Here is a 24,124-nt window from a genome sequence, read left to right as displayed (position 1 = left end):
AACTTAAAAGCTGCTTATCATAATGAAACAAATTCCTAATAGTGCCACACTTTCTCTTTACCCTTGTGATAAATAAGGCTGTGCCTTAGTGGTCCTTTTCTCCCCTCTACGTCACATACTTCTACCCCAAAGAGTCCCCTAGCCAGTGACTTCTAAAGGTGTCTGCATGGCCTTATGGGCAGCAACTTTCTTAGAACTATGATTGAAGGGAGAGATTGATGCCATATGACTTTTGACAGATATTGACTCAAGAAACTGGGAAGTCCAAGGTCAAGGGACCAGTAGCAGCACTTGCCCGGTACATTCCTCAGTGTTCTTAGGATGTTTCTCTCTCAGGTCAGTTCCTCGTTTATTCTGTAGGAAACCCCTGAATAACCAGTCAGCTCATGAGTGACTGGGGTGTGCTTTCATATGGTTTCATACACTCTGTGCTCCACACTGCTTTGAGTTGTAGAGATGTTTCCTGTGACTCATGTTCATTTAGGAGACATCTTCGTTCTTGATTTAGAATATTTCCCACCACAAAGTACATTGAGAACACTCTTTTTATAAAGGTTTCCCCCTGTGGAATAATATAAAAACCTAGGAGGAAATCCGTGAATAAAACATGAGTGTGCTCATCTCTGTTCTACATCACTAAGTCATATGAACATTCTTAAAGCCACAGTTTGACATGGTGCAATGGTACCCTCATGAGTAAATGTTACAGTAAAAGGCTCAACAAGGCAGTTATTTTAGACATGTGCTGGGTGGGCTGTGACATATAGCGCAAGACTCTTTTTTTAGCAGCAGATGACCCCTGTCGTCGACAGAGGAGGCACTCTGTGAGCCACAGGGCCTAGCAAAGCCTTCTGCCTTTTGACGAAAGAGCCGCCTGCCGAGAGCTGCGTCCGATGCCATCTTCAGTCCTGTGATAAGTGCTTGGGCCCCTTCCTACAACTGCCTTTATGCTCTGCGAGAATGAAAAACCTGCAATTATGGACTTCAGTTCACAGTGAAGTGCATAGAAGCACCAGGGCAGCAGTAAGTTTAGAAAGAGAGTGCTGAACTATGTTTGAAGTCTTTGGTTGATTATTGTCTGGAATGGTGAGCAGGAAACAGCATTCCCTGAGAATAGGAGGTTGCCAGATGGAAATTGCAAAATGGAAGTTCTCTTTAAGAAATCAGAGTCGCAAGTAGGCTGAATGCAGGGCTCTCCGGCAGAAGAGGTTAGACCTTCTCAGGATCTTTTTTGGCATTGAAATAATAAAGGCATTGAAAGTAGTTTTAAAAATCAGTTTATTTTTTATGAAATAGCCAGTAAGATAATCATAAAGCAAAAGACAATCCAACAAGATAATTAGGATCAGAAGAGAACACAATCTCTAATGATATAACTGTCTAAAAACCTTGGCCATGAGAATTTCCTGAATTTGTGGAAATCAAAGTTATCAGTCTTGTTTTTATATAAGTACTTTTAGCCTGGAGGCCTGGGTTCTAATTCTCTAATTTACAAAATGGTATCTAAAATGCTATTGCCAACTCTTTCTTCTGTAGATGCTAAAAAAAAATCCACAAAAAAACAAAAACAAAAAAACCCCTAAAAACCCTGTTTTGCTCATTTACTTAAAGTCAACCCATAGCAATATGCACTATTTTGAGGGGACAATATCATGGATAATAGAAAACAGCAAATAATTTTTTATTTTTTATTTTTTATTTATTTATTTATTTTTTTTTTTAATGTTTATTTATTTTTGAGACAGAGAGAGACAGAGCATGAACGGGGGAGGGGCAGAGAGAGAGGGAGACACAGAATCGGAAACAGGCTCCAGGCTCTGAGCCATCAGCCCAGAGCCTGACGTGGGGCTCGAACTCACGGACCGCAAGATCGTGACCTGGCTGAAGTCGGACGCTTAACCGACTGCGCCACCCAGGCGCCCCCAGCAAATAATTTTTTAAATGTTGTATTTGAGTCTTTGGAAAATGTTTTAGGTATTTGCATTTAAATAGCCATATGTCTCAAACTCTAGAAATTGCCAGCCTTTCAAACAAAATAGTGTATCCCTGTTAAATGGATGAATCGCTATGCTGTATATTTATAAAACAGACTTTGTAACTTTGGACTGTCAGTTTCAAGTAGTAAGACTGGAATCAGTAGCTGTGTCATCTTGGGTAAGTTACTTCTTTGTGACTCCCATTTCTTCAGTTGCAAAGTGGTGATGATACCAATCTTTACGTTATGGGGTTCTTACCAGGAATAGTTTGACAATATGGGGAATACACTTTACAGAAGCCTTGGCACACAGGAAGTGGTTCTTATTCTCTATGATGATCCATGGTAAGGTTCCCTGTCCTTATTGTATTGCACTTACCCCTATAACTCTAAATATCTGGATTAGAGATAACTTAGATCTTGCTCTTACCAGAATTATACTGAGTAGTTTACAAGGTCAATAATAGCCTATAAGAAAGAGTTCATATACACTGAAGGGGTAGAAAGCACCCTGGAGAATGTCTGGTACATTCTCCCATCTATTTGGGCTCAGACTTCCATAGGCCAGTCAGCAGCATGTTTCCCTCTGATGACTGAGAGCTCACTGCTTCCCAGGGGAGCCCATTCCAATGTAGGACAATTCGTCATTAGGAAGCTTGTCATTATGCTGGGATAAAATTTGCTTCTATGTAGTTTCTATTCAGGGGTTCTGGTTCAATGGTCAGTGGCGACGCAGAATAAATTTAATTTCTATTTTACACGAAGATATTCCAGATACTTGGAGATGACTGTTCCGTCTTTTCCATGTCAGGTCTTTTCTGTGTTGGGTCTGCCATTTTGAAGACCTTCAACCATTTCTCTCCTCTCAAAGGGCATATTTTTTAGCATATTTTGGGCATATTTGGGCATATTTTGAGGGCAGTGGCTGTATTCTACAGATAGGACTCAGGTAGAGTGTGGTGAGTAGAACAGAATGAGACAACTCAGGTGCCAGGGTGCCACTCACCCTTCACATGGTTTATCTTTCTCACAGGCATTTGTTCATGTGACATTTCAACTTCTTAGCTCTGTCCCATCCTATCAGCCTTTTTGATCCCATTTCTTCATCTAATGTATCACCTTTCCCTTCTGGCTTCATTAAATTTATAAATATGATCGGCATACTGTCATCTGCCCATTTGTGCCACAAATTAAAATAACTTGTAATATGGGGCGCCTTGGTGGCTCAGTCGGTGGAGTGTCCCGACTTCACCTCAGGTCATGATCTCATGGTTTGTGAGTTTGAGCCCCGCATCAGGCTCTGTGCTGACAGCCTGGAGCCTGGAGCCTGCCCTCTCTCTCTCTGCACCTTCCCTGCTCGCACTTTCTGTCTCTGTTTCTCTCTCAAACTAAATATACATTAAAAAAATAAAATAAAATAACTTGTAATACGTGCCAACAGAGGCTTACAGTAGAGAATTCAAAACCTATACTAGATTAACCATAGTTTCATTCATTTATTAAGGAAGTATTAAAGAACTATGTGCTTAGCATGATGTTGCATTCAGGTGGTAAAAAGATGAACAACAGAGTTCCCATCCCTGTCCTCCTGGTACTGGAGTCTAGTGGAAAATGTATTCATTGGCGTCTGGGTGCACTGTGGCTTAAAATTTTTCAACCATTTCTACCAGCCTTTGTTGGTACAAAGATATAATTACAGCACGGTCTTGATCACCCAGTTTGCGCCCAAAAGGAAACCGTTTAATAGGAAAAGATACTAATAGAGACCTGTTTACTTAATAATTTTTTCTCTCAAAGTTTTGTCTAGGATAATTTTAGAAATCATCTATAATGTGGCCAACATAACTATGAGAATTATGTATATTATTATTTGGAAAATGGATGACCTACCCTTAAATTGAAAATGTGTGCTTTGGTAAGCAATGCATGGAGGTTGAACTTTGCCCAAGCCGGTGGTTCTCTACCAGGGGTAATCTTGCCCAGCAGGAGACACGTGACAGTGTCTGGAGACATTTTTGGTGTTCGCAGTCGGAAGGAAGGGAGCTAACAGAGAGCAGGGATGCTGCTGGATATCTTATAGTGTACAGGTCAGCTCCTTTCTCACCCCTCCAATAAAGAATTAAGAGTTATCTACTACAAATGTCAGTAGTGTGGAGGCTGAAAAATCCCGCGCTAGGGGAGGCAATGTAACGGGAGCTGGAGAGTCCGGGGTTTGAAATCTGCCCTCAGTGACCACTTAACCTTGTGCCTCTGGTTTTGCATTTGCAAAATGAAGATGGTAACAATGCTGTCTTCACAAAGAGGACTAATGAGGTCATGCATGCGAAATACTCTGTGTAGCGTCTGGCACAGCGGCAAGGACTGAAATAAATGGTGGTTATTTTTATTGTCCTGTTTGCTTTCTCTGTGAATACTACGCATTTTAATTGACACAAGCGAATTACTGTATATATAGATGTACCCAAAGAAACGGATAGCACTTCTATATCATGAAGAAATCTGTTGTTTTCCTGTGTTTAAAGAAACAACCCTCAGCAATTTGATCTCCAAATGTTCACCAGCCCGTGAATCGGATGATAGCCTCTGTGCTTAGCTGCCTGAAGTATTCCAGGGAGATGCTGAACTGCCAAATGGATTAATTTTTTAATGACTACTTGAGGATTTTATTTCCAAATACCAGTGTACCTCCCATTTTTAGACTGAAGTACATGTTCCGAGTGTTATGGAGATGAAAGCATGGCTAAGGGTAAAGGTAGATAAAACTGGAAGACCTCAAAACTACCATATTAATGAAAATGTATTTTGACTGCTAGATACTTTTCGCTTTAAATACAGTTTGTAGTGATATTAATGATAGTACAACAATTATATTTAATATTTATTTATAAGATGAACGTCCTTGCCAATTGGAGTGCTTGCCAGTTTGTATAAATTAAGGGCACAGATTTAGATACTTATTTAATATCCAAAAAAGTTTATAAGACCCATGCTCTCAAGCGTGGCTGCTTCTTTCAGTGATGTGATGATGCTGCCTTTGCAAATTCATACTCCAGATGAGGCCTTGGACATGGAGAATCAAGGGATTTGAAGAAGAGGGAGACCAGAACTTGTATTGTTTCTTGCATTAGAAAATGGAGAGAAGGCAACATATGGGCTTGTGTGTGGGTGGGCAGAGATGGCTGTAATGTCCAGTTGGTTTTTCCTTGACCTTAAAAGGTGGCAAATCGATGATGACTTTTGCACTCTACGTGTCTATTCAAAATATCTGCATGGAAAAAGATCTTAGACACTGAGATTGAGTGTTTATTTCCATCTGTTCTGATACTTATATCAGAGCACTAATAATTTTTCAAATTAAAAAACATGGATGTGGTTGCCTTTAGAAATTACTTCTAAATGAAGTTCCTTTAGCCAAGTTTTAATTAAATGGCTAAATGAGATTACTTCTATTCATTGAAAAACAAATTATGGTAAGTTCATTGATCATTCATGATATATACAAATTAACCACGATTATTCATGATATATACAAATTAACCACATATTAAGAGTTGGTTAGGGATTCAAAGACATTGGCTTTATAAAGTAAAATAAAGTGATAGTGAATATGATAGTGAATGTACACTCTTCCTTCAGGAAAATATTATGTATACAATAGCTTTAGCCACAGATTTTTAGAAATATGTTTAAAATATGTATATGCTCAGGTACACACTTAAAATGTCTATCCAACAATTTATATCAGCTACTATTTAATAAACTGTATTGTAAGTTGGGGGTGAAAAATGGAAACCAAAGTTTGGATCCATGCAAAGATATCAGCTAGAGAAGGAGAAAGCTGTACTGTGCATCTTTTCATGCTATTTTGACCACAACCTTAACTGTAATCCTAGTAAACAACTCTCTCTGGGAACAAGGGGTAATTGAATCTTCATGCTAATTCTATCCTGGTTTTCTCTTGACTACTAGCTCCCAATTATGCTAACATATTATACCACGTACTGTTCTCTAAGAAAACACCAAGACCATGGTGTTCATTCCACTAAGGTCAGACCTAAAAGGAAAACAAACAAACAAACACAAGGCTGCTGATTTATCTATAATAGACATTTTAGTTCCTTACGGGCACCTGTTTTTGATTTGATATTCAGTTAACATTGCTGATTTTAGTTACAAATTAGGTGCAAGGGCAGGTAAGTGTGAGCATATTGGCCACAAGTAACTTTAATGGAGGTTTCTGTCCTTACAGATGTTGAACACGCTATTGCAGTTGCATGGTTGGGTTTGACCATATGTCAGATAAACCTCAATGACAACCAGAAGTAGCCACTGCCACTGGCAATGGAATTATTATTTTATTAGTAACCCTTTAATTAGTTGATGCAGAAGGGAACATGCAGCCATTTAGTCAGAATTGATCTGATGAATACTCAGTACTTCAAGGGTGGAATTTGTGTGACTACTTGTTGGGAATAATAATCATTTGGTGATGGGTCATCTTTATTATGAAGAGATACCATGCATTTTTAACGACTTATGTAGATATGCATACAATATTTAGGTAAAACTCAACAAAACGCCAACACAAATGGAAAGCCTTTAAAGATTTTCCCTCTTAGGGGTGCCTGGGTGGCTCAGTCAGTTAAGCGTCTGACTTCAGCTCAGGTCATGATCTCATAGTCCGTGAGTTCGAGCCCTGCGTCGGGCTCTGTGGGGAGAACTCAGAGCCTGGAGCCTGCTTCAGATTCTGTGTCTCCCTCTCTCTCTGCTCCTCCCCTGCTCATGCTCTGTTTCTCTCTGTCTCAAAAATAAATAAAAACCTTAAAAAAATTTTTTTAAAGATTTTCCCTCTTTTCTCACCTCCCTTATATCCATACCAGAATGAACTTGCCAATGATTATTACTGTTGGTCACAGGCATGTCTTGCCCGTTTAGAGAAAAAATTTAAAGTAACAAAGTATTCAAGTACAGTATTTCATATAATATTTTATAAATTCATCTAACTTGGAAATTTTATTAATTCTATTTTTTCCTTATAAAAATGAAATCAACATATATTTATTGAGAATCTACTATATGTAGGATTCCAGCTATGAGCTATATATAGAACTATAAAGAAATATCTCTTCCATGCAAGAGAACTCTTTGCTCTCAACACGGTCAAGGCATTAGTTGGAATAAACTCCAAACTTTTAATTAGATTGTCAAAAATTCTTAAAATTTTTAAATGTTTATTCATTTTTTGAGAGGGAGCACGCACGTGAGCGCAAGCCAGGGAGGGGCAGAGAGTGAGGGAGACACAGAATCTGAAGCAGGCTCCAGGCTCAGAGCTGTGCTGAGCCAGATGCGGCTCGAATTCCCGAACCTTGAGATCATGATGTGAGCCAAAGTCGGGCGTTTAAGCAACTGAGCCACCTAGGTGCCCCTGAACATTGTTTAAAGTAGTAAAAACACCCCCATTTCAGGTAGTGCTGTGCATGTATTTGACGTTTGTACTTTGTATCGTATTTTATTATGTAATTGGCCTTTAGCTCTGGAAGAAGAAATGAGCAGTATTGTTATAACTTTACTTTGCATATTTTAAAAAGACCTACCAGTTTATAGTTTCCCTCACTCTTTTATTGCAGTTATTAACTGATGCATTCCCATACCAAATGTTCTTTCTTTTACGATTCCTTAAACTTAAAAAAAAAAAATTACATATACCTTGAGGGGAATTGGGCCGTTTCTAGTTTGCATTGCACTTGAGTAATGCTTTGAGCTGGATATTTTTAGGGTTCTAAAATTAAGTGAATCCATATGTAATTAGGAATGTTCTTAACTAGACAGTCCTGGTTAGCAGGAGATTGGCAGGTTATTCTGAAAAACTATTTAGCGAACCATGAATAGCAATTAAATGAGAAAAGGCTAAATTTCTCTTTATAATGGGTTGTTGCCATAATTTAATGTGGCAAGATGATTTTCTATTTTTAATTGCTGTAGACAGTGCATTTCGTAAAGTAGATATTGTCATCTGAAAGGTAGAGTTCCATAATTTTGTACCACTTACGCTCTTTAACACCCAGCAAGTGTTCTGCCTTTGCAATCCCTTTTGATTCATGATGGGTAAAAGAAACTAAAGGTTGGTAAAGATAGTTTTGTACTTTACAAATTGAGACCAAATGAATATCTTGGAGAAAGGAAGGATTTCTTTTTATGAGACTTTATGGCCTCATGTAATTTAGTATGCTTATTTTATAACATAGTGCTTTTATTCGCAGAACAATTACACTTAACATTGACACTTAAAGATGTTCCTTTTTTAATTAGAATAATGAGAACTTTGCTCCATCTTCCATGTCAATATGAGGATTCAGGGAGGGCTTAAACCTAATGAATACATGGTTCTTCTTCCAGCCCCCAACACCAAGTACTTAATGCTCTCTACAGTCCCTTACTCATTTCTTTTCTGCAGAAGTCATTTTGGAAGGAATTTATGACAGTGCCATCTTTTAGCAAATACCAATAAGTCACAGTCTCCTGCCTATAATAACTGTAGATGCTCAGCTGCTTAAAATCACCTTTATCACTTAAAATGTTTTCTTTTGTCTCTAAATTAGCATGAAAACACAGAGGAGGCGATTTCTTCAGTTAAATGTGAAAGATTAATCACTAGGCATTTTGTTTCACAATAGAATATAATTAAATGTCAAAAATGGAATATTTACTTTTCTTAAACTTTAAATGTCTGTGCAAAGAGTGTTGGAGAAGCACAAAAATGTGGTGCTCTTTGCCTGTCTTTTGATTGAGCGGCTGCTAAGGTTTGCACCTAACTAATATCTAGTAATGGACACCGGGATTACCTAATGTATTCATTACTGCTGTGGTTCCTCAGGCTGTTTTTAGAAGATGCCACATTTTATCCATAACCAGAGTAGAACCTGGAGGGGGGAAAAATGTCAGCAGTGGCTCATAGATCCAATGTTCCCAGCGTTCTGGGCGTATGAATGTTGCTTTTTTTTTTTTTTTTCTTCCCTGAAAAGGAACCAGGATTTCCAAAGTACATCACAGTGAAACAAGTGAAGATAGAAGTGATGTGTTACTTGTCTATTTCGCCCTGCTCTTATTTTCGCTGCTCTGCACTAGTGATTCCAACACCACCAGATCAGAATGAACAATTAACTGTCTAATTATTCTGGTCACACCAGCCCACAATGAAATCTTTATTCCGTGTTTACAGCAATCTTTGGCAGAGGCTGTCTTGCTGTTTCTAAACTAAGAAGAACTGCCCTTTGGCTTCTCTCGGCATCAGCTGCCTTGGTTTCAGCCTCGGATGCCAATAATCAGACTTCTTTTTCTTCCAAAGTGGACATTTTTTTTTAGGGTGAAAAGACCTATTCTCATCACCCCCCCATATATTCTGGCTGATTTATGTCCTGGCCACTGCAGCTCTTCCTTCCGTATCTCTTTACATTTTTTCCTCTCTCCATAGAACACCACCAGGCAAAACCCCATTTTAAGTCCAAAATTGTAAAAAATGCTTAACCAAACAGTGCTCACTACTATGAGGGAAGGAAAAATACAACTACTGGTTTATGGGTAGAGGGAAGTCAAGGAAATCCTTCCTGCTTTTCTCAACTGCTAATTTTCTAGCTCAAAAGGCATTCAATAACTTCTCCACCAAGGGGAAAACATATCCACTTTTCAGGGGCTCTCTTGATTACTTCCAACTATTTACTTAAATTTGCCAACAGCTGCACGTCTTTGAGAAGCTTCAGAACTTGGGGAATATTTACAAATATATAAGAGGCTGAGAGAGTATGTCTGAATCCCTTTGACATGGCAAGAGAAAACTATTGCACTGTACAGCCGGGGAGAGAGAGAAGTTAGGGCCGATCCAAAGACAAGAGAAAGGCCATACCTTTACCAAAGGGAGAAGGAAAAAGCACCTCGGGTAGCCCTCTTTGGACCAACTGATGGAGCACCCTTCCAGAATCTGAGAGCAGATGACTACCAGTGCTGGGGTCCGCTGCCCTACACTGCTCAACCTTTTTTCCCCAGAGGAACATTTCCCTGCTCTGCAAGGATGATAGCATCTTTCGTCCCCATTCCAGGCTCCATACCCTATGTGATGGTTCCCCTAACAACCCTTGGATCTCGCCTCTCAGCCCCCAGCACTTACTACATTCGCACTGCCTTTCCCTGTGAGAACTGGGTCATTAAATTTTACAGGGGAGAAAGGTAGAAGGGGGCGTTTCAGTAGTATAAACACTGATTAAATTCCCGGGCAACTCTCCCCAAATGAAAGATAATTTTTCTACAAGTATGCACAAGAATGTCAAGAATGCTAAGTCATTTTTATGTTTGTACTTTCCTTTTCCATTTTAATTTTACACTGCCACATGGCACACATGCTAAAAATGTGTCTCCGTAACCTGCAGTGTAGCAAACTTTTCACAAAACGTTAAAATCCCATATTTTATAGACTGTCCTTTCCCAGGATGCTCCCAAGCATTTTCTGGATACAAAATTAGATCATCTCACGACAACTGTCCCATTAGAAAGGCATGGCTGCTCCTGCATTGGCAAATAGGGAAAATCAGAAGCACTGGAAAGGAAAGGTCACACCAAAGTCAGTGGTGACAGCCACTCAGTAGACTCTGAGAGCTTGGTTTTCCAATTCATACTACTTCTCACTTGTTCTTCATTTATCTCTCTTTTTGCTCTGGCAGGAAGGGATGTGGCCAGTGAGGAGGCCTGACCTCATCTCCTGTACTTGGCTCAACTCTGACACGCTGTTCTCCCACACTCTTGCCCTGTTTTCTCCACCATCGGCTGGCCAGCTCTCACCAGGGGCCAAGCCAAGAGGAGCCAACTGCTGGTGCCCTTGTGGCCGCCTCCAGGGTTGGGAACCGAAGCCTGCCCCTGCCAGGTAGCATGTCCATTGGGGCTTCGAGGGGGCACACTAAGATAAAAAGTAATTTCCAGATTGTATAAAGACACCAAAGGAAAAAGCTGGGTCAGGTATGGGGTTCACAGCTGGCAATGACCCCAGAGCTCCCCAGCCAGGGAGGGCTGAGGAAGGTGAGCTGATGGAAGTACAGCGTCCCTCTATAGGATCGGTGCGATCACGGCATACAGTTGTGTCTTGTTTTTGTTGCTTTTAAGTAGATCCAGTGGCTGTGTCCCTGACCCCACCACAGTTCTGAGGGGTAACTTCCTTTGGTGGGAAGACATCAGCAACTAGAAGGGATCAGGGGAGGGCAGACCCAGTTTCCAGGAGACTTATTAACAATCAGAAGACAAAATACTTCCTGGTGGTTGTGCCAAAAACAACAGCAGCAATAGTAACAGTAATGACAATGGCAAAAAATAATGGCACAGCAAACCCTGAATCCACCGGACGACCAACATCCGTCTCCCCACCTGCCCGCCCCCCCCCCCCCCCCCCAAGGTGTTCTGCTGCCAGCCCTCTCACTCATTGCCCGGTCTCCGCAGAAAAAAAGGCTCTGGCGCTGCCTCCGGGCTGCCCTCCAGGTTCCAGCCCCCACCCTCCGCCCCCATCCCCGAGGTGGATAGCCAGGCCGAGTCTCCAGCTTCAGCCTAAGTCCAGCCCACAGTCTGTCCTGTTGCTAAGGGCGGGCTGGGACTCCGCGGTCGCGTTTCTTTTACAAATCTACAACTTTCACCCTATCCGACCTCCTAGCCGCCCCCCTCACCCCAGCTCTCACCACACGGCAACCACAAGGAGCAAAACCCAAACACCCCGCGCGCAATTCAGAGCTTTCCCTGGGAGTGTCAGGGCCCGGAGACAGGAAATCCGGGGAGTTGGCGATGTCCGGCAGGTGGCGGGGACCCTAGTCACCATCACATTCTCCTCCCCCGGCTGAGCTCCAGCGGGGGCGCGGCGAGAGGCGCGGGCTGCGATCGGCCCCGCAAGCGCCCTAGCCTTCCAGAAGCCTTGGTCTCCGGTCCCCCTTCTGGCGCGCATCCCCGAGTTGGGGACGCAGCCAGCCCTCCTCGTCCATCCGCAGCCAGAGGGAGGCGCCGCAGCCAGAGGGGCAAACGAGGGCGAAGCCGGGGCCAAGCTCCCCCTCGAGACTGGGGTCCCCAGTCCCCATGCCGCGGCGCGCGCAGCCCTGCCACGAGCGCGCCGTGTCCTCCGTCTGCCCCGCCGCGCCCCAGCTCCCTGCTCCCAGAAAACAGCTCCCCAGCCCGGGCAGCCCCTTTACGTCCCTTTCCCCCAAAGTCCGAGGAAGTCCAACTCCGATCGGCCCGCAGGCTTGCCGCGGCATCTGCTACCCGCGGGGAGAGCACGGCGCGGAGCCGGACCCGGCGCAGCGCCCCGGGGGGGGGGGGGGGGGGGGGGGGGGGCGGCTGCCCGGGGCCAGCGGGCTCTGGGCGCCCTGCGCCGGCCCTGCTTCCGGAGCCTGGGGACAACGCGAGGGCCCCCACCCGAGCACCCCGCTTTACCTGGCACGGCCGACGACTCTCCGGGGACGTTCGGTCCAGACTCCTTCGGGGCGGGCGTCCAGCTCACATCGCTGCCAACCTCGCCGGGCGGCCGGTGTCCCGCTGGGTCCCTTCGCCCCCGCTTGCGACGTGCCCCCGCCCCCCCACCCCCCGACCCCCTCTATCAAAAGTGTCACAGCTTTTCTGCCTTCAGATCTTTCGCAAAGTCCCTGCGCGGTCGCCGGGAGTTGGGCGGCAATGCCAGGCGCGCCAACCCCGCCGATGCCCTGCCCCGCCCTCCCGTGGCCCCTTGCGCTCTGCCCGGCCGGGGAGAAGAGCCGCCTCGTCGTGGTCACCGTCCCCGGAGCGCGGCGCGCGGTCCGCCTCCCCTCCCTCGCGCCTTCCCTAGCCCGAGTGGCTGCCGCCTGCCTGTGCCGCGGGTCCTCATTCCCCTGCTCATGAATATTCTGACAGAGGCTAATGCCGTGGAAGTAAATTGAATTAGCCAATTGGTGCCAGGAATGTGCGCTCCTTCCTTCTGAGGAGCTGTCTGGAACCCCACCAGATGAAAGCAATTAGAGTCCGGTTGGCACCCTGTGGTTTAGAGCAGTGAGGGGCAAAATGGGTTAATTCTTTAAATGCAGTTTAGATACCACATTTAAATGTTTAAACTCCTCTATTGGCTGAGAGAGTAAGGAAATGTTGAGAGGAAGCAAGAAGAAAGGAGGTGGGTAGTTCTGTGGGGGGGGGGGGGGGGGGCGTGTATCTACCCCCCAAACTCCCCCTGAAGTTGAAGTGACTTATTCTGAGTAGATTATGGATTCCAGAAGAGGCAGCTAGTGAGAACAGGAAGATAGGCAAACAGGATCAGAAAGGGATGAATAGCAACCTAGGTTTAACCTTGACCTTGAGGATGCAACAGACCTAATTTTCAGGAGGAGGAGTGAGGAGACATGGCAGATGAAGAGGAAAGCGTCTTATCATTTACTTTTAAGAATTTCTCCAAATGCTCTCATTTTCTTCCTTTGTCCTCCTAGCAAAACCACAGAGTGTTAAGTCTTCGGGTGAAGTAGAGATGGGGCAGAGTTACCTTAAAGGTCAGTAGAGGAGGCTGAGCCCACCCTCAGGTGAAGAGAGCCTTCTGAATCACACAGTAGCTATGACCAGGCCGTTCCAGAAGGCAACTTCTGACTATAGTCCAAGCTTCTTGGTTCTGGGGCCAAACAGACAAGGTTGACAGGAGAGACAATCTCTCTTTTGTCCTGTCTCCAGTCCTGGAATTTCAAGTTCTTCACAAGTTACTGACTACAATTTAGTTTTAACCAGCAGGTAAAGGGGGCAGTCCCTGCCCAGGTCTGCATCTACCTCTCTCTCTCTCTTTACAGTCTTCAGGTGCAGTGCTTTTAGGGTTTCTTCCCCCGTCACTGATTTTCTAAATACAGAAACTTATTTTGATTGAGTTGATTGGTGAGTAACTGTTTTTCTCTTACTTGTGGCCAAATGATCTATGAGTATAAACAACTGATAAAAGTATGTGTCTAAGTAATTGATAAAATTCCCACATGTGCTCCGATGGAAGTAAATATCCTGGTTAAGGCAGTTATGCCATATTTTAAGTAGGTTTCAGCAAGGCCTAGAATTGGAACTCACAGTTATAACAGCAATTATTATTACAGCAGCCAGTGTTTATTGAGAACGTGTTCTGTGACAGACAGGCACTGCATCAGTCATCTCATTTAATCTTTCCAACTGCTCTGTTCAGTATACACTATTGTTTTTCCATCTTAATAGACGAGGAAGGTGGCTCAGGAAGATAAGTAGTGTGTCCAGGTCACCTGACATATAAGTGGGGAAGATGAACTTTGATTCAAAGCAGCTAGGGTCTTCAGGTCCCCAGTAGCCTGTATATTGCCTTCTTATCTAAGAAGAGGGCTGGTGTGCTGGTGTTTGGTTGAAGTGATTTCTCCTTAGTGATAAATCCTTACCAACATTTAGAGAAAACAAACAAAAAACAGGTTTTTTGGGGGGCGTGGGGGCAGGGAGGGATGGTATGGTTAGTTTAGTGTGTTACTTTGATTGGGCCACAGGGTACCTGAATATTTGGTCAGTGTTATTCTGGGTGTTTCTGTGAGGGTGTTTTGGAGGAGATTAACATTTAAATTGGTAGACTAAATAAAACAGATTGCTCTTCCCAGGGTGGGTGGGTCCTATGTAATCAGTTGAAGTCCTGAATGGAATAAAGAAAGCTTACCCTCCTCTGAATAAGAGAATCCTCCTGCCTGATGGCCTTGGAACTGGGACATCAGCTGTGTTTTGGACTTACCAGCCTCCATAACTGCATGAGTCAGTTCCTTATTATTTATCACCTATTGGTTTTGTTTCTCTGGGGCACCCTGACTAATACAGATGGATGCATTCAGTAAATACTACTATTTGTGAATTTCCTGTAAATGTCTGAATATTTCTATCTACCAACACATACTGTCCAGTATACAATAAATATACATTTTTTTTACTTAAGGTTTTCTGGAACGATTATTAATAAGGGAGGAACAATTTTATATATATATGTGTATGTATATATATATATATATATATATATACACACACACAAATATATGTATGTATATAAGCATTTTAAATGAAATATATATAATTATATATATTTTACATAAAAGCTTATATAAAATAAGTAAAATATTTTAAGTAAAATATTGTCTTTGAAGAATTCAACAATGGACCATAATAGGTTGGCATAAAGCAAAGTTTATAGATATAAGAGGGGACAAATTTTAATATTATAATATTAGGAGTAAAAATAAGCTAAATCTCTGAATTCAACAGTTATTGAATACCTATTAAATGCAAGGCACATTTCTATTGAAACATTTTCTATTGAAGTTCACAGTTAAATCAGTTAAAACAGTTGAGGGTTTGCCATACTTTATGCTCTGAAACTTTGGGCAGTTTAAAATGCTTTGTAAAAATATATATACATACTGTTTTATCCCTGTATTAAATATTTAAGATTGACTCCATCGCGATTTTTCCCTTACAACACTCTGTTGGATCTTTCTTTCATGGAGAGTATCCTCTTAGGATCTAGAGGCAACATATCCCAGAAAAGTCTTCAGATGTTGGAATGTTTACTTATATGAATATGTTAACATGATTTTAGGGCCCGTAAAATATTATCAGGATGAGTGCTTTCCATATGTCCCCCAGGGTTTCAGGGGACAGTGTTGAGTGAGGACCACCACAGTCTGAGGAGGGGCACTGGGTTGGGAGTGTGGCACAATCCTGGGCAAGCCATTCGCTGTTGAGTTAACCAAGTTAGCACCTCTGCAAAGTGGAAATAATAATACTGTATTAATTGGGTGCTCAGTGGTTTACAAAAGCTCTCCCATGTGCTGTCTCAGTCCATCCTTCTAGTAATTCCATCCTCCTTGTGAATTCAGCGTTGTTACCCATATTTAATTGACAAGAAATATCAAGCTCACAGAGATTCAGTATCACTCTGAGCTTCTCCTAGGAACAGATAGAATGGGGACTTTGCTCCAGTGACAAAGTCACCTTCTCAGTGTAGCCATCTTTGACATCTCCCTCTGCCCAGCCTCCCTCCCCCACCATAAACACCATAAACACACACACACACACACACACACACACACACACACACACACACACACACATTTTTTTCCCAATAGAAATACAATCCTCTCCTTTGTGCTCCCTGAGGACGTCTAAGATGCACAAAGAAATAATTAGAACACAATGTGTTGTCTCTACCACTAACGAAAAGCAACCTGATATCAGGAGCCTTGTCTTAATCACTTTTGTATCCCCAAATTTAGCTTAGTGGGAGGCACTCAGGCCACCAACACTAATTCTGCACCCTTCAGAAAATGTGTCCCATTGACTTTCCTGGGTTATTAGGATTAAATGGAATAGTTGGCAGGTGCTTGGGAAATTTAAAAATACCATGTAATGATATTATTATTATTGTTCAAAAGTAGATTCAGAAATAAATATAGTAACTTTAGCCTTGACCTCTGGCTGATAAATTCTATGGGTGAGAAAGCAGTTCGATCATTTTTATGTCAGCTACTGTTATTTAGGACATGGATGGATAACACTTGCTCAAATTATAATCATCTGGTTAATAGTAGTACTAAACTGGCCCATTAAGCAAGAAGGTATTAGTCTGGGAAAGGTGAGTGAGTGTGTGTGTGTGTGTGTGTGTGTGTGTGTGTGTGTGTGTGTTTGCCTGTGTGTAATCTTTGTGCAGTTTTAGGGTGTTTTCTGTGAATGAGCAGCTTCAACTGCTGGCATAGCCATATTTCTCTAAGGAAGGGATCTGCTTTTTTCCTATGGGATGATCTTTATGAAGAGCTCCCAAGGTCACAGAGCTAATGACGGGAGCTTGGGTGTTTGCCCCTTGTTCAGTGTTATTTTTGCTACCCCACGCCGACCCTGATTGGCAGGCACTGCCCATCCGGTGTGGTTTATGGTTTTACAATTGAGACGAGTGATAAGCAGCTCAATACCTCGTTATAATTAGTCTCCTGAGTCAGCTAATACCCTTCCAGTGCAATTCCATGATCTAGATTATCAGATTTACCCATTCAAGATATTTTTTGGATTTATAATGATAATTACTTCATAGAACTGATGACAGTGACACATTAAAAACACTTTCGTGGAGGGGCACCTGGGTGGCTCAGTCAGTTAAGTGTCTGACTCTTGGTTTTAGCTCAGGTCACAATCTTGTGGTTTGTGGGTTTGAGCCCCACGTGGGGGGCTCTGTGCTGATAGTGCAGAGCCTGCTTGGGATTCTCTCTCTTCCTCTCTCTCTGCCCATCCCCCACTCACTCTCTCTGTCTCTCTCAAAAATAAATAAACTTCAAAAAAAATTTGTTTTTAATTTAAAAACACTTTCGTGGCTTCATAGCCTGTCTTAAGTATTCATTACAGAACAGTTGTTATATTAAAAACATTCACAAAATCAACAATTCCTGTTCTTTTACAGGTTCTGTATTCTCTGTAGCATTGATATAACGGGTCAGTTGATATTTCTATACTGATTCTACTGAGGCCATGTGCAATTCTGTGTTACTTTGCTTTTGTTTTTGGGTGATGTACACATATGATTTGTCCTTTGAACGTGTAGGTTAATCAGTGACTTTCAGTCATTCTTCAATGGAATTGGTTCCCTTATGCCGGATGTCTGTCAGTTCCTGTCTCTTTCACTGTGTTTGTGACGATGGTGCAGGCAAACACAGCCCACCAGCGTCACCTCCAAGGAGAATGAGCTGTAGAAACATCCGGCGCTTGTGACAACACCCTGGACGTTGATGCAGCTGTTCCATTCAGTTGAATCTGACAAACTTGAATTCAGTATCCTTGCTGTGGGCAAGGTGCTGTGCTAGTTGTTATAGGTGTTTCAAAGAGAAATAAAACCAGTGACTGCTCTCAAGGAGTTTATCGTCTGGGAGAAGGGCCTTGATATTTAGCAAAGTAGAAGATCTAAGGCAGAAATGGATAGTTTCTATGAAGGGATAAAAAATGAAGTGCTGTGGGAGGCCCAATTAGGGATTTTTTTTTTCCAGTGGAGATAGAAGAATGCTCAACGGAAGGAGTGATGGTTGGTGGGGTTCCGAAGACTGGACCTTACTTGGAAATGGGGGAGGGGGCAAGGGGCTGTCATTGGTCAGAGGCAGAGGACTGAGAAAGCACAGGGCGAGTTTGGGGGCCTGCTGTGCCTGCAATCCACCTGAGCACACATGCAGTAAAAGGAGATGCACCTAGAAGGGTAGGTGGAGCCCAGAGGGCCTCTGGCGCCAGGTGGAGAGACGCATATGCTGTAACTGAGGCCAGGGGGAAGGTGTGGCTTTGGAGCCTGGGTTTGACAAACTGCAGCTGCGTTTACATTCGAGTGTGGAGCCTTTGGAGGCGGGGGGCTGATGGACTGGGGACCAGCTGGGAGACTTGCAGTAGCTGAAGCAAGATGTGCTGATGGCCTGAGCCAGGAATGTGACAATAGGACCTGAGAGGGGGCGAGAGGTAGAAAAGCATCATGGCAGGCGCGTCACCATTACATTGAAATAATGTCTTGTTTCTGCCTGTCCTAGATATTTCTTTCTTTCTTTCTTTTAAAAAAGTTTATTTATTTATTTTGAGAGAGAGAGAGAGAGAAAGCACGCATGTGTATGCATGAGTAGGGGAGGGGCGGAGAGACAGGGAGAGACAGAATGTCAAGCAGGCGTGGCGCTGTCAATGCAGAGCCTGACGGGGCCTCGACCTCCCAAGCCGTGAGATCGTGACCTGAGCTGAAATCAAGAGGTGGATGCTTAACCGACTGAACCGCCCAGGCATCCCTGTTCTTTCTAGATGTTTCTTACCTCAACAACCTTCCCTTCCCTCATGCACACACACACACACACAGGCACACTCTATGTGCACACATGCACACACATACACAGATGAGCAGATATGCATATACACATGCACATTTCCATACGCACGCACACACACGCATACGCGTGTGCATATGCAACGCTCAGACAGCGAGCTTTTCGAGAGCGCGGTTTGCAGTTTTCCCTTTGTGTCTCGGTACCTAGCACAGTGCCAGGCATTTTGTTGGCACTAGATAATTGTTTGCTGAATGGAATAAAAAACAATTGATGTGGGGCGTCAGAGAAAATGAAGAATTGCAAAATATTGATTCTGGCTTGTTACTGGAGTTTGGTAGGCAAACTGTGAAAGTTCTCCTCTGTCCCTTATTAATTGGCTTTGGAATAAAGAGCATGTCTGGGGTTGAAGATGACTTCTGATTATAGAAATGTCTGAGAGGATGAAAAAATCTGGTGGAGCCGATCGTGGGTACAGTTGGAAAACCTCATGGCGAGAGCACATCTCCTCTCTCAGGGCCGAGCAAAACTCAGGTGAACTTCAGGGCGTTTTATCAAGGTTTCCTTTCAACTGTAGAGATGGTGTGCTGGGCATGGTCCCTCAAAGGTGTTTCCATTCTAATCCTCAGAACCCTTAACTACGTTAGGTTACATGGCAGAGTGGGACTCACGATGCTGATTCTATGAGGGGGGTTATCCTGGATTATCCAAGGGGGTTCAGTGTAATCACAAGGGCCCTTAAAAATTTTAAAGGTAGACAAAAAAGGCAGAAGCAGAGTAACACGATGTGAGGGCTTTACTGACTATTGCTGGCTTTGAAGATGGTGGAAGGGGCCATAAGCCAAAGAATGAGAGTAGCCTCTAGAAGCTGGAAAAGGCAAGGAAACCTTCTCCCTGGGAGCCTCCAGAAGGGAACACAGCTGTGTTAACACCCTGATTTTATCCCAGTGGGACACATGCCAGACCTTTGCCCTGCAGAACTGTGAGATAATGAATTGGTGCTGTTTTAAGCCACTAAATAGGCAGTAATTTGTATTAATAGTGATGGAAAACTGATCCGGAAGGATAACCAGCCTGCTTACACTTTTGGATTTATTATCGTATTTTAGGGAACATGGTGCCCCAGAATCCACAAGCTATGTCTTGTGTGATGTCTTAGATTCAACCATAGAAATATGTTTTGTTCTAAAATTCCAAATCTTGGTCTGAATATATGTGACTGCCTTAGTGGTGTGAGGTCAGAGTGTATGTTCTTTGATTATGTCATACTGTGTGCAGTGAGGAGGCTGGTGGTTTTAAATTAAGCTTCCTATGCAGTCCCTCAGACAGTATTCATAGATGTGACACTAGCGTCTCAGGAGTTGTGAAACACAGTGTGAGTGCTCAAAAATCACAGTGCGTGTCTGTAACCTTGTTTGAGTCACCCTGTTTGTGCTTTGTGGAAATCAGACAGTCAGGTTTGAATTTTCATGTTTATAATTCATTTTTTAAGTGGCATGTCTTTTGAAAGAATGCATTTAAATAATTTTTTTACATTCATTATTGTTATTTGTGTCACCGATGTTATGTGAGATGATTAATAATTAGAAAATGTAAGTAATATGATATTAAGTTATATTTCACATAAAACCATAAGTAACCGAGTGGGGATTTCTGTGTCCTAGCAATGTGTGGTTTTGACTTATTATTTTCGTTTTGATGCTTTATCAAAGAATAAATGGCAGGAAAAAATGCTTGAAATATATTCACTGTTAAATTCGCATATACACACTAAGCATGACACATATGCATAATAATCACTTCTTATTCGTAACAAATCCTTTAAAAGCTGGGCAAGGTGTATGTTATTTAAAAATACACTAATTCCTAAAATTAGCATGGACTATAAATTAAATTTTGAGCCTCTGGTAAGTAAGTCCTCACATACAGATAGATTGCTATGAATTTTGATATTTAACTAACCAAATGTTAAGAGAACATAAAGCAGCCTAAAAATAAAGTATAAAATAGGATGACTAATTTTATGTGGCGAGGTTTTACAGACGAAGGAAACTCAGTTTGCAAGTCCCTTTGTAAGTAAAGACTATTTGTTATTCTTAACATTATTCTGAAATCCTTATATGACAAATAATTGCAAGAAACATCTCTAAATATGCTTATTGATAACTTAGCAGAGGCAAAGTTGTAGATGATTTAAATGAGAGGATTAGTGCTGTATTACACTGGAAAATTAATAGCCACTAATTACGTATTTTTCTTTCATTATAAAGCGTTAAGAGGGGCGCTTGAGTGGCTCAGTTGGCTAAGCGGCTGACTTCGGCTCAGGTCATGATCTCACAGTTCGTGGTTTTGAGCCCCGCGTTGGGCTCTGTGCTGACAGCTCGGAGCCTGGAGCCTGCCTCGGATTCTGTGTCTCCCTCTCTCTCTGCCCCTCCCCTGCTCATGCTCTGTTTCTTTCTGTCCCTCTCTCTCAAAAATAAACATTAGGGGAAAAAAAGCACTAAGAAAGCGCAAGCAGGAGAATGTGATGGCTAAGAGGGCGCCCAGGGAGTCTCACCTCCTGAATCGGAGTCTTGGCTCGGCTACAACCCAGTGACTTGGAGCAAATTATTCAATCCTGTTGTGCCTCCGTTTCCTCGTCTGTAAAGTGGGTGTAAATAGTACTACTTGCCTCTTCGGGTTCTGATGAGGATGAAATTAGAGAATCTGAGACAATTGTTTAGCACCCTATGGCACATAGTAAGCAACATTAAAGATGACCCGCTGTTATTAATAAGAGTTATAAATATCCATGTGTTTTTATGCTTTTTAATGTCCTCTTTGTCCAGAAAGGAGATTGAAATCTTTCCTTTATATAGCTTGTACCATTGTTAAAATGATAAAACCACAGAAGTTTTTGAATATAAGGGATCTTGGACATGGTCAGATCTAGCCCTCTCATTTTATTATTGAAAAAGCTGAGGTGGGGCGCCTGGGTGGCGCAGTCGGTTAAGCGTCCGACTTCAGCTCAAGTCACGATCTCGCGGACCGGGAGTTCGAGCCCCGCGTCGGGCTCTGGGCTGATGGCTCGGAGCCTGGAGCCTGCTTTCGATTCTGTGTCTCCCTCTCTCTCTGCCCCTCCCCTGTTCATGCTCTGTCTCTCTCTGTCCCAAAAATAAATAAACGTTGAAAAAAAAAAAGAAAAAGAAAAAACTGAGGTGTAGAGCATCAAAGGAACTTGTCCAAAGTCACACAATTTTTTCTCTCCATGTTCATATAGGGTGATTCTCCTTTCTGTGTGGATTCATGAAGCAAATCAACTTTACAGAACTAGTTAGTCTGATTCACACTCTTGCCAGTGGGAGCAAACCTTGTTAGTGTGGGGCACACAGGGTGGGGAGAGACAAAATCGTGGAAATTGAAATGTTTTTCACACAAGGGTGGTGTGCATGGAACCGTCCCACTGAGAATATTTGGAGAGGGTCCCCTTGTTTCTTACAGGAAGAGTGGGGTCGTGAATTTATCCGTGTTTCTACACATCGAACAGGCCCCCGGAAAGTTCTTCGTTTCTTTGGCTTGCATTTTCTTATCTGTAAATCTGACATCTGACCAAACTTACTCCCAGGGTGGTCAGGAGGTCAAAACAGAGTCAGCTGTGAGATACAGGAGCCAGAATTTGCAGATGTGACTTCAGTTGTGAAAGTGGTCTAAGATGCAGACAAAGGCAGGGCTAGGAGTGGGTCTGATTCTTACAGCCGCTTGGGGTCAGTAATCAGCACAAGTCCCCTGTTTAGTGATGAAGGATTTTGGGTATGACTTGTAAGCCTGATTAGAGTCAACGACAGCGTGAACTTGGTGCGGGGCAGAGACAGCAAAATGTGAAAGAGCTGGGTGAGGGTGAAAAAGGTACAGGAACAAGAGACTGAGGAGGGGACAGGAAGTGAATGATGTCTGTTTTGCCTTTCACACAGTTCGTATGTAGTTAGGAGTGAAATAAACGGAAGTAAAGAAGGTCTAGGAAGTCTGTGAAAGAAGAAGGCAGCGTCATAACGGTGCCAATCAAAGTGTGTTTGCGGGGAGGATTCTTTTCACAGGAGACAGGAACATAACAAGAGACTATTATGTGGCTGGACACCCAGACTGTCAGTTCAGTTAGGATCTAGCGAAGGGAAATAGTTTTCAGTAAACCAGATTTTTCCCTGTAAGAAGCTTGATGCTAAGCTTCAGATCAGTAGAGCGAATGGATTTATTTTGGAAATCTTATGGGAGAACAAGGGACAGGACTCTTCGGAGAAGTGTGTTGTGGTTTTACTTAGGACTAAAGATGTTGAAGACTAAAGATGCTCACCATTCTTTCCAGAAATAAAACACCGGGATGGAAGCAATCAGGGCTTCTTTTGGGATGGTGATATCTTTTGGAAAAGAAAAAGACATATTTGGGGATGTAGAACCATACCCCAGGGAAGATGGAGTTAAACCACATTTTAGGGGTTTTTTTGTTTGTTTGTTTTTCGTTTTTTGTTTTTTGTTTTTTTTTGTTTTTTTTTTGTTTTGCCTAAAGTACAAAGGACTGTATAGTCTGTGTATGGGAGAGCTGCCACTGCTGACACCACCAATAATCTAGCATTTATGGCCCATTTACTATGGGCCAGCATTTGCATTTATTATATCATCAAAACTGCATCGTCAGTGTTGAAGGTGGCTACTGTTATTATCCCCACAGATGACTCTAGTGAGGCTTTGAGAGGTTAACTGATTTTACCAGATTCCGAAGACAGACATTACTGGTACAGTATAAGAAATTACTTCAGTAAATATGCTGTTAGAGGAAGTCTTTCAGGTGTGGAGAACAAGGGCACAGCAATGATCTCTCTATATTGATGGTGCAGCATCTTTGTGAGGAAGAAGGGAGCACCCTGCCGCTGTCTGAGAGGGCAGCTCAGAAGGAGTCCGGAGAGGACAGAGCTTGTGCTATCTGCCCTTATTGAGGCAAGGGCGCCACCTAGAGGTGGAAGGTGGGAGAGTATGAGGGGCCACAGAAAATGGGGGGAAAATGCAAGGTTGATGGATGTCCTGAGGGAAGAGAGGGTAGTGAAAGGCAGGCACAGACCAAACACAGACAAGCTGATGAGCTGCCAACAGTGTGGTCAAGAGAGCTCCTGCTCAACAAAGGAGATAAGAGTTGATTGCCCCAGAAAGGACAGGTCTGCAGTGGAAGAAAGGAAAGGAGGGGCCTTCGGCGGGCATGACCTGGAGAGATCAAGACCGTAAAAGTGATTAATCTGTAGAACATGGGACCTGAATCCCAACGTGAGAATAAGAGAGAAGA

The 24,124-nt window shown here is 43.0% G+C and overlaps 2 protein-coding genes across 4 annotated transcripts in view; one reads left to right on the top strand and one right to left on the bottom strand.

Moving 5' to 3' along the window:
• CDH20 (cadherin 20) overlaps positions 1-12,565 on the bottom strand; it is a 209,269-nt gene extending 196,704 nt beyond the window's left edge. For all 3 annotated transcript variants that reach the window (XM_086683133.1, XM_086683135.1, XM_086683136.1), the window contains exon 1: positions 12,428-12,565. The gene's annotated coding sequence lies outside the window, so the exon portion shown is untranslated. The remainder of the gene's footprint in view (positions 1-12,427) is intronic.
• On the top strand, positions 10,981-13,897 carry LOC147575661 (uncharacterized). Its single transcript, XM_086682861.1, has 3 exons — positions 10,981-11,038; positions 11,453-11,704; positions 11,846-13,897. Exons 1-3 carry the CDS (start codon positions 10,981-10,983, stop codon positions 12,904-12,906), a joined length of 1,371 nt encoding a protein of 456 aa, XP_086538987.1. The 3' UTR covers positions 12,907-13,897.
• The last annotated feature ends 10,227 nt before the right edge of the window (positions 13,898-24,124 follow it).

This window comes from Puma concolor, chromosome D3 (assembly GCF_028749965.1).
Source record: "Puma concolor isolate L17-30 chromosome D3, mPumCon1.1.hap2, whole genome shotgun sequence".
Classification (NCBI taxonomy): Eukaryota; Metazoa; Chordata; class Mammalia; order Carnivora; family Felidae; genus Puma; species Puma concolor.
This window is presented reverse-complemented; position numbering and strand designations above follow the sequence as displayed.